Source organism: Apteryx rowi, unplaced genomic scaffold (genome assembly GCF_003343035.1).
Source record: "Apteryx rowi isolate R43461 unplaced genomic scaffold, aptRow1 scaffold_640, whole genome shotgun sequence".
Taxonomy (NCBI): Eukaryota; Metazoa; Chordata; class Aves; order Apterygiformes; family Apterygidae; genus Apteryx; species Apteryx rowi.
The window spans coordinates 415,859-429,676 of NW_020450917.1; the positions used below are offsets into that span (position 1 = coordinate 415,859).

Sequence of the window (13,818 nt, forward strand, 5' to 3'; positions counted from 1 at the left end):
TTTTTGCTGTTTGACTCTAGCTGCTGCCAAACATATTTATTTAATGGCAAAGAGAAGGTATTTGACAGTAGAGGGCAGATCAAAGCTTGTAACTTAGAAGAACTTAATTCTCTTTTAGTCTGTGTTTTAAATAGGGTTGTAGTTGCGCCTAATGGGCTCAAAGATGGGAGTGTGAGCTGGGGAAAGAGCTACCAGCAGGTGATAGGATAACATAGGAAACTGCTTGAGAGCCATATTAAAAATATCTTATTCAGCTAGGTGTGGAAAAGGAAGAAGGTATTTGGTGTCATAAAGGCAGTTAGAAATTGTCTGCATGCTCTGCTAGAACCTTTTCAAATTTAGACTGACATGAATCCAAATGCCTAACGAACTCCAATCCCCTTTCATATTCTTATGTACTGACACCATAGTCTTGCTATAGTAACATCAGAAATAAGTTTGTCTATAGGTGTTGATCAGAGATGCTTCTCAGGCAGATCAAGTACCCAAGCAGATCGACTATAAATACAATGTATGTAGGGTTACATGTGCATATCTTTGAACTTAAACTAGTGTATGTGGCTTTTTTTATTGTCCTTTGGTATTTTGTAGATCAGATGATGCTATTTGGTGCATTAATGAACAAAATATAGGCGAGTTTACTTCTATCTCTGATCATCACATCCCTAATGTCATAGATTATTTTGAAGTTGATGCTATCTAATGAACATTACTCTGATAGTCTTAAACCTTCTAGGAACCACCAACAGCTTGGCAGACTTTCTGAAAAAAGTCTGGCAGCAAACAAATGATTACTGCTGAATTAATATATTGACTATCAGATGCTCTGTCATTGGTCTCTTTTGCCACAAGGAACAATATCAAGTATCTCGACTTTTTGCAGCTGAAAGGGAGCTAATCTGAAATAGCTATCAGACACCTTCCTTCCACACAAGACCAGTGTTTTCCCATTACCTTCGTTATCAAACAAAGCCAAAATATGTTCAGATCTCTAAAGTGCTGAGCCAGCTGTCCACAGATTAAATCAGGTGCTTGGACCCTCCAGGCCTGTTATTGTGAGACTAGGGGTAAGTGCCAGTGCTGGCTTTATATAGCAGTTGAGGAACTGGATGCTGGGAAGTCAAATATATGGAGGAAGTCCCTCTTCATGTGGCTCTGGTTCAAAACATGAAACAATTCTTGAGGAAGAACTCTCCTGTGGAGGAGTCAAAAATTGTTCCATCAGAGCAGCGTAGGATGGCCTGTGTTTGGCAGGTGCTTCCAGACCAGAGGGGAGAAACACCCTTCTGGATTCTTCTTCACTTTGGTTAGTTGAAATCTGAGGATAGCAGCCTCTAAACCATCTGACAGTATGGTGTGTGCCAGTGTAAAGGCCTGGTGAACCATTTACTGATTGCTCAAAAAATATCCTTAGGAATGCTATCTTGAGTCTGCCACTGAGTATTTCATTTTATCTTTCAAAACAAGTTTTCCAATGTCTCTGACAGAAGTAAAAGCAAGTTCAGGAGGATCCTCTTAGCCTTCTACCCTTTTACATCCTACTTCTCTAAGATACCCCCTAAACCTTCATAAGGGTACTGATACTAAGGTCTCAAGCAAAGTTCAAGCAGAAAGTGGGATTTGTTTTCCTTGAACTGTTATGGCATTCCTGTTCATCTTAAAGTCATGTTGTAGGCATGGTAAGAAGAAATTATACAACTCAAGTCTCTGGAATTGCTAAAAAGGACTAAACATTTGATCGTCCTTGTGTCTGTGATAGAAGATTGCTTGAAAGACAATGCTATTTCATCCCAAAGATTAGGTGGATAATGTATGCAACTGTGGTACTAGTTGTCCAATATATGCCGATATATGTGTTCATCAGATTTGTTCTGTCTAAATACTTCTTCCGCTTCTTAGTATATGTAGATACATACAAGTTGCAAAGCTACTCTGCAGAGCAATCTAGCCATGCTTATTAGTTTGGACTTGGCTGCGAGTCCTGCTGGTGAATTTAGGAGAGAGGTATTCCCATCTTTTTGTAGCAGATAGCTCTGCTTGCAGTGGGGTTTTCATTAGCAGGCACTCAAAGGACAACTGAAATGTGGTCTTTCTAGTGATGTGTGATTCCTATGACTGGCCTTCCATGGCTGCAGCCCAGAGTTAATCTAGGCTGCATATTTTATGTAAATTTAGAGGGAAAGTCTGAAAGTGTTCCACTCTCCAAGCTTTGTGCTGTCTACAGAAAAAGAGGCAACACAAGGTACAAGTGCAGCTCTGATAGGTCTGTTAAAGCTTGCTAGTGTGCATCACCCTTTGTCTCATATCTTGAAGAGCTGCAATTTCTGTAGTCTACAGAACCATTTTTCTGTAAATCCTTTAGGCTTATTGTAGCATATGTGAGTTAAAATTCAAAGGAAAAATGAAACAGTGGGAAAATTTACTTGAACAGTTTCACAAGAACAGACTGTAGCATATTTGAAGACAAAGGTTCTCAAAAGAGAATCCATCTGTGAAATAAAGGTAAAAATCATGGAGCTGCATGTCTTAGAGTCGTTTTCAGATTAAATTTAGAAGTCTGTACTGAAGTTTTTAACATCAGAGTAGGTCAGCCATACTCATTGTCACTGGAAAAAAGCAGTTTCTTATAGGTAGACATCTGAAGTTGGTCAGATTAATAACACTCACATTTCTTTCCATATACTATTAAAGAAGTATAGCTGAGTGACTCAGGTGTGGCTGTCTATTGTATAGACAGGGGAAGCTGGGTGAGATGAACCTTGCCTTTTTGGCTTGTGCATATGTGTGAATGGGATGCAAAACTCCTGTCCTCTGTCTTATCCCTTTTGGGTGATTCCTCCTTTCAGCCTCCCTTTTTCCTGTTTTGTCTCTCACTCGTGCATTAGATTTCAAATGGTAGGAACTTTTGTCTGACCAGAATATCACTTACAGCAAAGTAGACTTCTGTGAGCAGCAATGTCTCAGACAAATACCCTTTTCTGTTGTAGCTGAGAGATGGTGATTATTGTGAGGGAAAAAAGGTAGAAATATTATTGCCCTGTTGTGAAGATGGTACTTTTTGTTATTTTTCTTTCCTCCTATTGTCTTATGCCAGCCCTCACTCTTGCTCGTTTCTTAAGACCATGTGATTTCCTTGAGAAGCCAAGCAGATTACAGCAGAACTGCAAAAACTGTAGTGTCATGAGCTATGGAAGGAAAAATCGCCCCGTTGTTTAGAATGTTGCTGTGTTCTCAATAGCTGTAGCTATTTGTGTGTGAAAGTTTGCTCTGTATAGAAGATGAGATGTAGATCAGTGAAATCTTGTTTCAGAGAACTTAACTGTTTCCCAAAGGCAGGTGTATTTTTTTTTTGTAATACTTCCTAAACTATTAAATAATAAAGTATTATTTGAAGTTCTTGCTACTGAGGTCAGTAGAAATGATTGCTGCATCTTTCATTTACTCAGTAATTTTTATTCCTGTTTGTTAATCCTTTTTATTTAGAATTCATTTTAAGGAGCAATCTTATTTCACTTCTCTATGTATTCAGGAAAATCTTTGTCCTTGCAGATAGAACAGACTTGAAACTTAAACACTGAAGCTGTTGTCCTAACCTGGTGAACCCAGTGGATTTTTTTTAACTGTTTTTCTTTTCTCCTAAGCGGACATTGGTAGAGAAGCAGAAGCTGCTGACACAACAACACGAAGATGCAAAAGAACTGAAGGAAAACCTGGATCGTCGGGAGCGCATTGTCTTTGACATTTTGGCAAATTACCTAAGTGAGGAGAACTTAGCAGACTATGAGCACTTTGTAAAAATGAAGTCAGCCCTCATCATTGAGCAGCGAGAGCTTGAGGACAAAATCAAGTTGGGGGAAGAGCAACTCAAGTGTCTGACTGATAGCCTCCAACCTGAACGGCTCAAATAAGGGGACTTAGTTTGACCAAGGACATGAAAAATGAGAAAGAAGAAAGGGATGGGGGACTTTCCAAGTATACAAACGAGTATCTTGGCTTGTCTTGAGTGTTCAGTAGAGAAACAAGCATACAAGAGAAAAGTAGCTCTCAACAGCAATAATGCTCTCTTTCATTTTTGGGATGATGTATTTAATTTTTTAGAACATGTTTTTATTGCTGGATTCTACAGCCATTCCTCATTGCTTAACTTACAGAAAGCTCCACAGAAGAGGCTAGACTCTTAACCTTTCTGCTCAGTAAGTTGAAAGCCTGTGGCAGTTGCGCATGCAAGCAGCAATGTTTCTTAGACTAGGATGTATACTTTCTTTATACTCAGATGTTGTACAGACTGTTGGGAAACCCAACAGCAAATTATGAATGCACACAAATTCAGAAGCTCTAAATGTAGTGGCTTTTTATTTTCTTTTTTTAAAGACACATTAAATAGGGGAACTGTGCATCTTATAGCTAATATATTCAGATTGCTGAAATGTAGTGTCACTCTGATCCTGTGGCATCAGACACTTTTTTGTAATGTTGTATATAAGATGGCACTTTCCCCTTGCAGAAAATAACTTTTAAATCAGTCTCAGTTAAACACTCGTTAAACCGATTTGCAAATCACCTAATGTCTACATAGCTGAAGATTAAAAAAAATAAAAAATAAAAAATAAGAGAGAGTGGGTTGTAGGCCCTCTTATTGTAATACAAGTGATTTTTCTTACCAGGTTGTACTTGATTTAAGAAACAGGCTGGAAGTACTGTGCTGATTTTGTTCAAAACATTTCTCATATAAGTTATTTGGAAAACTCATTTGCTCTTTCTTGTGCTTGTTGTGTATGTTTTCATTCTCCCTCCAAAAAACTGCTACATTTTATGAAAATAAATGTTGGGTAAGGACACTGCTTGTATTTTACTTCTGATTGCTTAACATTATGCTGGTTTTATATAGATAGTTAAATTATATTGAAGTTGACCCACATAATGCTATTCCTTTTATCTGCCTTCTCAGACCACCAAATGCAATATAAATAGCTTTGCCCATGTAAATACCATGCATTACTCAGAGCAAGTCTGCTTTGTAACTGTGAACGTATGTGGGTTTTGGTTTTGTTTTTTTTAAATCACACAATGATAAATGACAGGATGCTATTTCTCAGTATCAGATTACTGATTGTGTTCTAGTAATACTGCCATCGAATAGCAGCAATAATTTCCAGCACCACTAAAAAGAGGTGCTAACACATCTTAGCACAGTGATAGGTTAGGTTGGCTTGCTCTGATATCTACAGAGAAATTCTGTAGTGTCTAAATGTCATCTTCTATGTTAAGATAAAGTGTTAAGGTCAAAGGGAAATCTTGGATGACTTTGTGTATAGGCCATTTACAGTGCAGTAAGGACCATTTATCTCTCCTTTAACTAAACAAACAGATTGCCCAACAGGAAACCATTTTTGAGGCTGATGGGAATGCCAGTCTGTAGCTAAACAGACTGAAAATACAAGTAATTAGATGTTAAAAGGAGAGAGAGAAAAACTCTTTATGCCATCCCTGTAGTGGCAGCACTCACAAAAGGTTTTCTATTCTTCATATCTGAATCATCCCTTTGGAGGGAAGGGAACCAGAGAGGCACTGATCAGTGAATTCCTTGTAAGCTGGGGAGTCGTGCAAAAATCCTCTGGAACCGGTTCCTCTACACACAGGTGCAAAAGTTAAAAGGACTGTTTTCCCCTGCTATAATGCACTAATTGGTATACATGGACCAAATCTTTACTGAAATTATGCTGATGTATATCAATTGAAGTCAAATGGAGCTACCATTTTATAGGAGCTGTAGCTGACCTCGGTTTCTTCCTCCTGGTTCCAAAATTTAGACATCTGGCATCTCACAATTATTTGCTGCTATGTTCCTAGGACAAGTGATCCCCTTTGTCCTTAGACTCATCCCTTAAGCATAACAGACCCCAAACTAAGTAACTCCCAAATAAATTATGCTTGTCTTTAGCTGGAAGGAGAGTGCATTGTTTTATCTGTGGCATTTTTAAAATTTTACATATTGTGGTTACTCTGAAATGTGTATGTGAAATGTGAATAATAATATAATTGCAATGTGTTTGTATACAGTGCTTTGATTTAGATCTTTCTGATAAAAGATAGCAATATTGCAAATTATATATATATATATATATATATATATATATATATATAAAATCCTTTTCACAGAACGGTTGAATAGTTACCATTTTCTCCTTTCCTTTTTTAAAACTGTGTTGAAAATCTCTCATCCTGGGAACCTGAAGATGGTTGCCTCCCAATGTTTTATGTAAATCTGTAAATAGCTATACTGTTGCTTTTTGAAAAAATCTGGTGCTAATGTTTTGCCTTTGGCATCTTTGGGGATGGCTCTTTCTTCACCTTATGTTGTTCTCAATTTTAGATCTCTTTGTATAGTGAAAGATTTCCACTATGTTTCTCCACTTGTTTGGATTCTGCAGCCCAGAGTGAAAATGTGTAGTTTTCCTGCTTGACACTTAACACCTACCTACTGACAAATGGTATTGCTTGACTTTGAGAAAATAAACTGTATATTTCAATGTACGGAGCTAGTGTTTGTGTGGAGTTATAAGTGTCAAAACCTACTGTTTTATTGTGCAGCATTGGCTGTCTTGTGGTAGATAAAAAGAGTGCTTATAGCTTTTAAAGGCCAAGCCAGTTTATCTGGTGGTCTGAAGTAGACTGCTTGCTTTTCACAGATTATATAACATGTAGGTGAACTGATTGTCCTCACGTCCACAGTGTAAGTACCAGAAATGTGTTAACATCTACTCCTTTTTTTTGAAAGTGTGTAGTATGAGAGAGTAGAAAGGAAGAACTGTTAGGAGGTGGATAAAATCAATCTCTTTTGTGACCTATGAAGTATATACCAGGGAAGGAGTTACGATTTTTCTGCTTGGGTGGCTATGCTGTTTTGGCTTCATCTTTGTCCTGTGTTTAGAATGATACTTCATATGGAAATACTTTTAAGCCAGGGATTCTCAAGTTTTTTTCGAAAGAACAGATCACTGTGAACCCTTCATTTCTGACAGACTTCCATAGAAACTCTTGAATTTCAACTTAATGGAGGTTCTCAGATTTACTGCAGAATATTTTACCATATCAAGAAACACTGTCAAATATACACAAATTTGTAGTAGATATGACCACAGATAACCTATTGTGGCTTGATAAATCATACTGGAAATCAATTGTCTGTGAAGGTCTTTGTTGTAGGAGCTGTATAGAAAAAAGAAGCTAGGAAAAGAAAAAAGTACTTTTAGTTTCAATTTTTGCAAGTTTTTTCTAAATTTTTAGTGATGCTTTATACCCTCTTCTTTCTTTTCTGCTCCTCCATATGCACCTCTGTGCCTGCTTTCCTGCTTACTTGGTTTAAAGCAGGATGGCAGCCAGTGGGGAATGGCAATATACTTCTTGTGTACTGTTTGAAGAATTTGCATTTCTTCAACTCAAATAAAGCTTTTTCTTCTGTTTTGGAGTATTTGAGCACCTCAGATTTCAAAGGAGTCACCTTATACTTTTTCATTGTGTCTCTTCCTAATCAAGATCTATTGATTAATGTTTGTGTACTTAATCATCTCAGCTTTTTCAGCTGAAGTAATCTTTTGGCAATCCACTAGCAAGCAAGACCTCATGGTGGGTGTGCAGTAAAATACTGCCTCCTATTTGATGATATTGTTGTTTATTACAGAGGTTCGTAAGCTTGTCATAGTTAAAAGCTGCTTGGTTACTTTTTTTTTTTAGAGTATAGATAGTTTTTCTACATATTTATTTGGGCAGTACCTACCCACACAGTGAGTGCTATCCTGTTATAAAAATCAATAATTACAGCTTAAAAGTACTGAAGTACATGTTGCCAGTTATGCTAGCAGTGGTAAATTGGTCATCACTTTCACTTAGCACGGTCTAGTCTGTTACTTTAGCAATTATAATGATCCGCAAAATATAAAATGGGTTACCCATGCTCTGTGGTTTAGAAGCTTACCTCTGAAATCCTGGATTTCATTCTCCCTACCTGCTGTTCTGATAATGCTTCTACAAATAAAATTATTGCATTTGAAGTAGCTTAACTTAATTGTAACTTAATGCATCTCAGCAAAATCCAAATTGATACAAATTCAATGTAGTTCGAACTACAGTAGAAAGGTATTTTGCTCCCAGACCACAATAGCATACCTACAAGCAGAGTAGGTAATAATCTTTTAAAACTGCCTAACTGTAGGACACTGTTCTCAGTTATAACCATTTGGGCAAACACTTTATAAGCCCTTGGCCAAGGCAGTTGAGCCTTTCCTGAGAACAAGGCTAATAAAATGCATTCTTTCTCCCATGTTAAAGATTCTCACACCTGTTTTGTTTTTAGGGACTTTGATATCTCTCTGTCTTGGAGGCAGGTTGGCTTTGTGTCTCAGATATGCCTTCTGCTAATGCCAAAAGTTATAGTTTTAGTCGATTGTTCACCATTAGTGAACAATCAGATTTCCACCATGTATCCACATCTGTTGAACTATTTTTATTTGCTATTCATGATTGCCTGTCTTGACATGGGAGAATGTTTAATTAAAGCACATGGATTTGTGACAGTGGTGCCAAAGATGTTGAGCAAGGTGTTGAAAGATACAGAAGAGCAGTTATATTAAATATACTTATATTCAGTAATATTAGTCTCCAACAAAATGATATCTAAATGAAGCTTGCATGCTACAAATCCCTGCTGAGAAGACTCCAGAATTCTAGATCTGAGTTCGTGTAATTTCATGGAATTAGTGAAAGAAAGGATTTGCTTAAGCATATTGTGACTATGTTAACTAGACCTTACTCATTCCAAGCAACCTCTGGAAGAGGAGCCAGTGTTAGCTCAGAAAACCCCATGGTCTGACATGCATTACCAAGAGCTTTTAGTTTGCTGCTGCTCTTTGTGTTAGCATCATTTTCTAGCATCCTGATGGAGAAAATATTCTGTAAACTGGGAAACGATGTATAGCTGTAAGAGTTGCCAAAATGTTATTTTGGTAGAGCTGAAAAGTTCAAAAGCCTGATAGGAATTGACAAAATCCTCCTGACAAAAATTTTGTTTCAAGCATGGATATTTCACTATCCAGCTGTCTTCAGATTCTTTGTTTATAAGTTAAGCTTGTGTCTTGTTCTAACAGCCTCAGAGAAATACAAGTACAATGAGCAATTGCAGAGTAAATAAGCAATGGAAGATAATATTATCTCTGTATCTAAGTATACAAGCATGAGTCTGCACATAACATTCATAGCAACTCCCAAGAGTTGCAACTTCAGCAGCCTTCATACTCAGGTATGGTTCCTTCAAAGATAAAAGGGGAAATCAAGGTATGATGATCAAGGTGGCCAACCTAGGTCTGAAAGGGGTGGAGCAGGTCAAATTCTTTTCCTTCCCCCCTGCCTCCCTGACCTTTATTTTTATTTATTTTTTTCACATTAGTGGAGCAGTGAAACCAATCTCAAGGAAGTGAAAAACTAAGAAAATCTGATAGGATCTTTACCCTGAAGGAAATAAAACTAAACAAGCAGTGAAGTGCAACAGGGCTGTTAATTTCCTGCTTTTCTCTTTCTCAATATATGAAACCATACTGCTTCTGTCTGCTAGGGCAAGCATTTCTCATTACTGTTGTGCAAAAAACCATTGAAGCATCTTTGAAATTTAAGTTTTAGGGGAACAGCTCAGAAGAATTTTAGAGTATCTCAGACCTTATTGTGTCAGAAAGGAGTCCATTGAACTGTTAAATGTATTCAGTGACATCCCTTTTTTGACTCAGAAGACAGTTATATGGCTATCTGTCACTGAAGAGCACTTGACATTCAAGAAGAAATCATCTTTTTCTCTAGTCATCCTACATGTTTTAAACAGCCCAGTTTGCCAGGCGCACTGAGATGTTTAAGTCATGTGGGCTCTATGATAAGGGTGGTTTCCATTTTGTATAGCATGACACTAATATGTTGTTTACCAAGTGAGTGACCTAGCTTTTTCTCTGGGGGCTTTATGTCCACTGTTGCCACCTCTTAAGAGCTTTTTTTTACCACCAGACTTTTGGTTGAGGGCAGAGCAATATCCAACGCCTGCTGAAGTTGGATCATTATGTGCCACCAAGAAAGCAAGATTGAGAAAGCCAGAAGTAAAGCAGGCATAAATATTCAGCCTGGGAGTCTGGGCATCAGTAGGGAGTGGAAGAGCCTGGGTTTCTGTTCTTAGGACTATTTATGTATTTTATGTTAGGCAATCAGTGAATTAAAAAGCTGAAATAGTCTAGGGAGGAGGGCCCCTACCTCTGCCCAATTTGCCCTAACTGTCTTCCAAATGCAGGCTGTAACATCAGGCTCTGAATCCAAGCTTCAAGTAATGGCTAACTGCAGCGAAGTGCCAAAGGTTGTTCAGGATGCAGCTGCAAATGCATCTTCCTGTTGTTTTTTTTCTAGTTTCTCTGAAATGCCTGGGTACATACACTGTATGAACATCTTTACTGAAGTCCAGCTCTTCCTCTTCAGTGTGTATGGACCTCTAGACCTGGATTACCATTTAGGTACATAGCTGATGGCCTAAATTAGGAGCCTTATCAGCCTTGGTTCTCTCTATAGGTAAACTGGGATAAACTTACCTGAAGGGGTTAATTCAAGCCAGGTGTCTATCCATTTCCCCCATTCTCTTCTCTTTCTCCAGGAAGGCATTTGAATGGCTTTGAAATCAGAGTGGGATGAACCAGGCCTTTGGTGCCTCACTAAGCACTAAATTCTCATCCCAGAGCTAAACGCCCAGGTGGTGTGATGCATGGTACTAATTGTAGGTCCTTTTGTTTTGCCAAATGCCTGCACATATTGAATCCTTTTAATCTGGATACAGTCTATGTCTCTGGTTTTTGAGATCTAAGAAGTCTTATGAGACTCCATTGAGTTACTCTGTTCTCCAAATACTCTGTGTATTTGTATATATTTATAGTTTGAGAAGTAAACAAAATAGGAGAAAAGGCTATTTTTACGGCAATGGAGAGAAAAAAACACAACTGATTTTGTATAAACTATTGTCACACTAGTTAGACCAGCATTTTTATGTAATGGGCAATTCCACCACACAAATAAGAGTGAGTTGATTGCAGAAGAGGCATGGTCACCACTTGCCACGTATATGGCAAACAATGAAGAGGAAAGCTGTATAGAGCAAGCTTGGTAATCTGGGTATGTACAGACAACCTGCCATTTCATGTTGTCACATGCAGAACAATTAAATAAGGAGCAAATGATGTAGATCACATGGACAAGGTGATGGACCATAGACCAAAAATCAATGGCTCGAAACCTGTTTGTGGTCACAGGGAGTGAGCTGCTAGCATGAGCTCTATGAAATGGTCTAGTGAAAAAAAAAATAAAGTAGTACTTCAATGGAAAAGAAGGGGAACACTGGGTAAAAGCAATGATATCTTGCTATACAACATTAGTGCAAACATGCTAAATATTGTGTCTAATTCTATCCACAGATTAACAAAGGTGCTGAAAAACTGGAAAACATGAGAAAGGACCCGTCTAAATTATTAGAGAACAGAATATCTTGTAAAACCTATACTAAAGAACACTAACAGATCAAAACTGAGATGAGAACATTGTGCGTGCGCTCTCTCTCTATATATATACATACATAAAATGTATTATGCAATATCACATACTAAAGGAGACTTTTTTAGCAGAGAAAGTCGTAATAAGAACCAGTAAGCACAAGACAGACACACGAAATTAGGTACGTATGTCCAAGAGTGTCAAGAAGATAGTACTGTTGATGTAATTCCAGGGAAAGTGTGCAGTGTGAAGGTTAGATTTTAAGCCCATGGAAATCAGGAAATTCAGAATGAAGATTTATGGTGATCATAAAATTTATCTTTCATGTTTGAACTTCTTATATCACATAGTCACATACCAAGGTGTGCCCGCTTTAGTAAATATTTATGTTACCAATGATTTTATAGCTGGGGTCTCAAAGGAGCAGAGGCTATCATGACACCAGGCTTTTGTAAAGTAACAGGTAAGAAAAACACACAAGTATGTGTTTGCAAGCTTCTGGATTTCAAAATGAGGCTTGAGTGCTCCAGTCAGCATATGTGAGTTGGAAGATCTTTGTTTCTTCCATTACAGACGTTCTCAACATATGCAGCTACAGTTCAGGATTTGCGCAAAACTCTTCTCCTAATACTAGATTAGTTGTTAAGTTCATCTTTATTTTTCCTCACCCTCATGTTTTCTGAAAAAATGTGTTGCATACTGGTGAGCCTCCTACCAGCGCTCCCGTACAGACAAACTTAGCTTTCCATAAAAGCATTACCCAAGGCCAACAGAAAGCTGATCTCGCCTTCATCAAGTCCTTCCAGGTGGTTGGGCACCTTTTTGAAACTCCCTCTCATGTTGGAACAGACATAGTTGAAGGATTAATGGCATGTCATCTGCTTTGCCTTATAATTTGTGAACTGGCTATGAAGTTCTTTGAGGGAAGGCAATCTGCTATCTCCCCCATCCCCCAGGTAAACGACAGACTAGTACAAGGATAAAAAGAAAAACCACCTTGCCTTTAAGATAGCATTGCTGCAAGAAACCACTTTTGAAAAGCAGCTGAGCTGCCCTTCATGAACTTATGGAATTTGCCCCTGTCTGGAGCTCTTTACCGAACTCTCCTCCCTGCTGATACCCTGCTTTTGATGGTAGTGTAGTTCATAAGTAATCTTTCTATTTTGCTTTCTTCATAATCCTATTTCATCTGTGTTCTGCCTTGCCAGAATATTTGTAACTATTTCCTACCATGTTAATCACAGTCATGCAATATCATTGTTCAGCTATAATGATAATCGGGAGGGGGTAAAAGCAGAAAAACTTTTTAGGGTGTCAGTAAGGATCTTGTAGGCTGGGTCATAGCCATGATGGTGATTAATGTCAGCTAATGAATAACCAGTGATTCACATGTTCCTCCTACAGTGGCACTTTAGCAATGCCCTGTGATTTGAGCAGGAAGTTGCTTTGTAAAGTTTTAAAACCCAATGTATCTTACCAGGTGAAGTTTTTTATTGGTCCTTTAATTCCATTCTGTTTAATGGAAATTTATTGGAATTTGATTTTCACGTGACTTCTAATGGCTGATAATACCAAGCTGATATGTCAGTTCCAATGAAGTGAAAAAAGCCTGGAGTTTTAACTTTGCAGTGTTTTCACACTGCACGAACACTGCCAAGGCAGAGTGAAAACTGTGTATGACATGTTGATAACATCCTCTCATCAGGTGGTCTTTCTACTAGCTCTAAAATGTCAACAAGTCTGAGGAAAAAATGTCTTTGTCTGTTAAGCTTTAAATGACCTACTTTTTGGTATCTGGGAATAACCAGAAAACTACCCAAACCAGAAGAGTGTATCTAATTTTAGAAGCCTTTCATTTTGTGCATGTGGGCTTTTATGTGTTCTGCTTCTCTGGGAAAAATATGAATTTCTTGTTGAGCCAAAGACAAATTTTGCTGGTTTTTAATTAGCCCCTTATTGAGTCATGATCACAATGAAATCATCCGTCTTGAAAATTTAGTCTATAATTAACGTATGAATTTTTCTTCAAAAACAAATACTGAGCTCATTCCAAGAGAAATATGGCTGCTGGTCTTTGAAGAAGACTTCTAAACTAACTGTGCAGGGAATAATCTAGTAAGCTCTATTTTGTTTGTTTCCATTTCTCTCTCGTTCTTAATCCACTTCTAGTAAAAGGGTAGACTTCCCATTAGGAATTTTTCGTGAGTCTTCTAGCACAGCTATAATGGCAACCCCAGAGAAGTTAAGGACAAGAAA

General features: G+C 37.9%; 1 protein-coding gene across 1 annotated transcript in view; it reads left to right on the plus strand.

Annotated features, from left to right (window-relative positions):
• SHROOM2 (shroom family member 2) overlaps positions 1 to 6,535 on the plus strand; it is a 136,402-nt gene extending 129,867 nt beyond the window's left edge. The window contains exon 11 of the mRNA XM_026084475.1: positions 3,642 to 6,535. Coding sequence (XP_025940260.1) covers positions 3,642 to 3,908 — 267 coding nt within the window. The 3' untranslated portion in view covers positions 3,909 to 6,535. The remainder of the gene's footprint in view (positions 1 to 3,641) is intronic.
• The last annotated feature ends 7,283 nt before the right edge of the window (positions 6,536 to 13,818 follow it).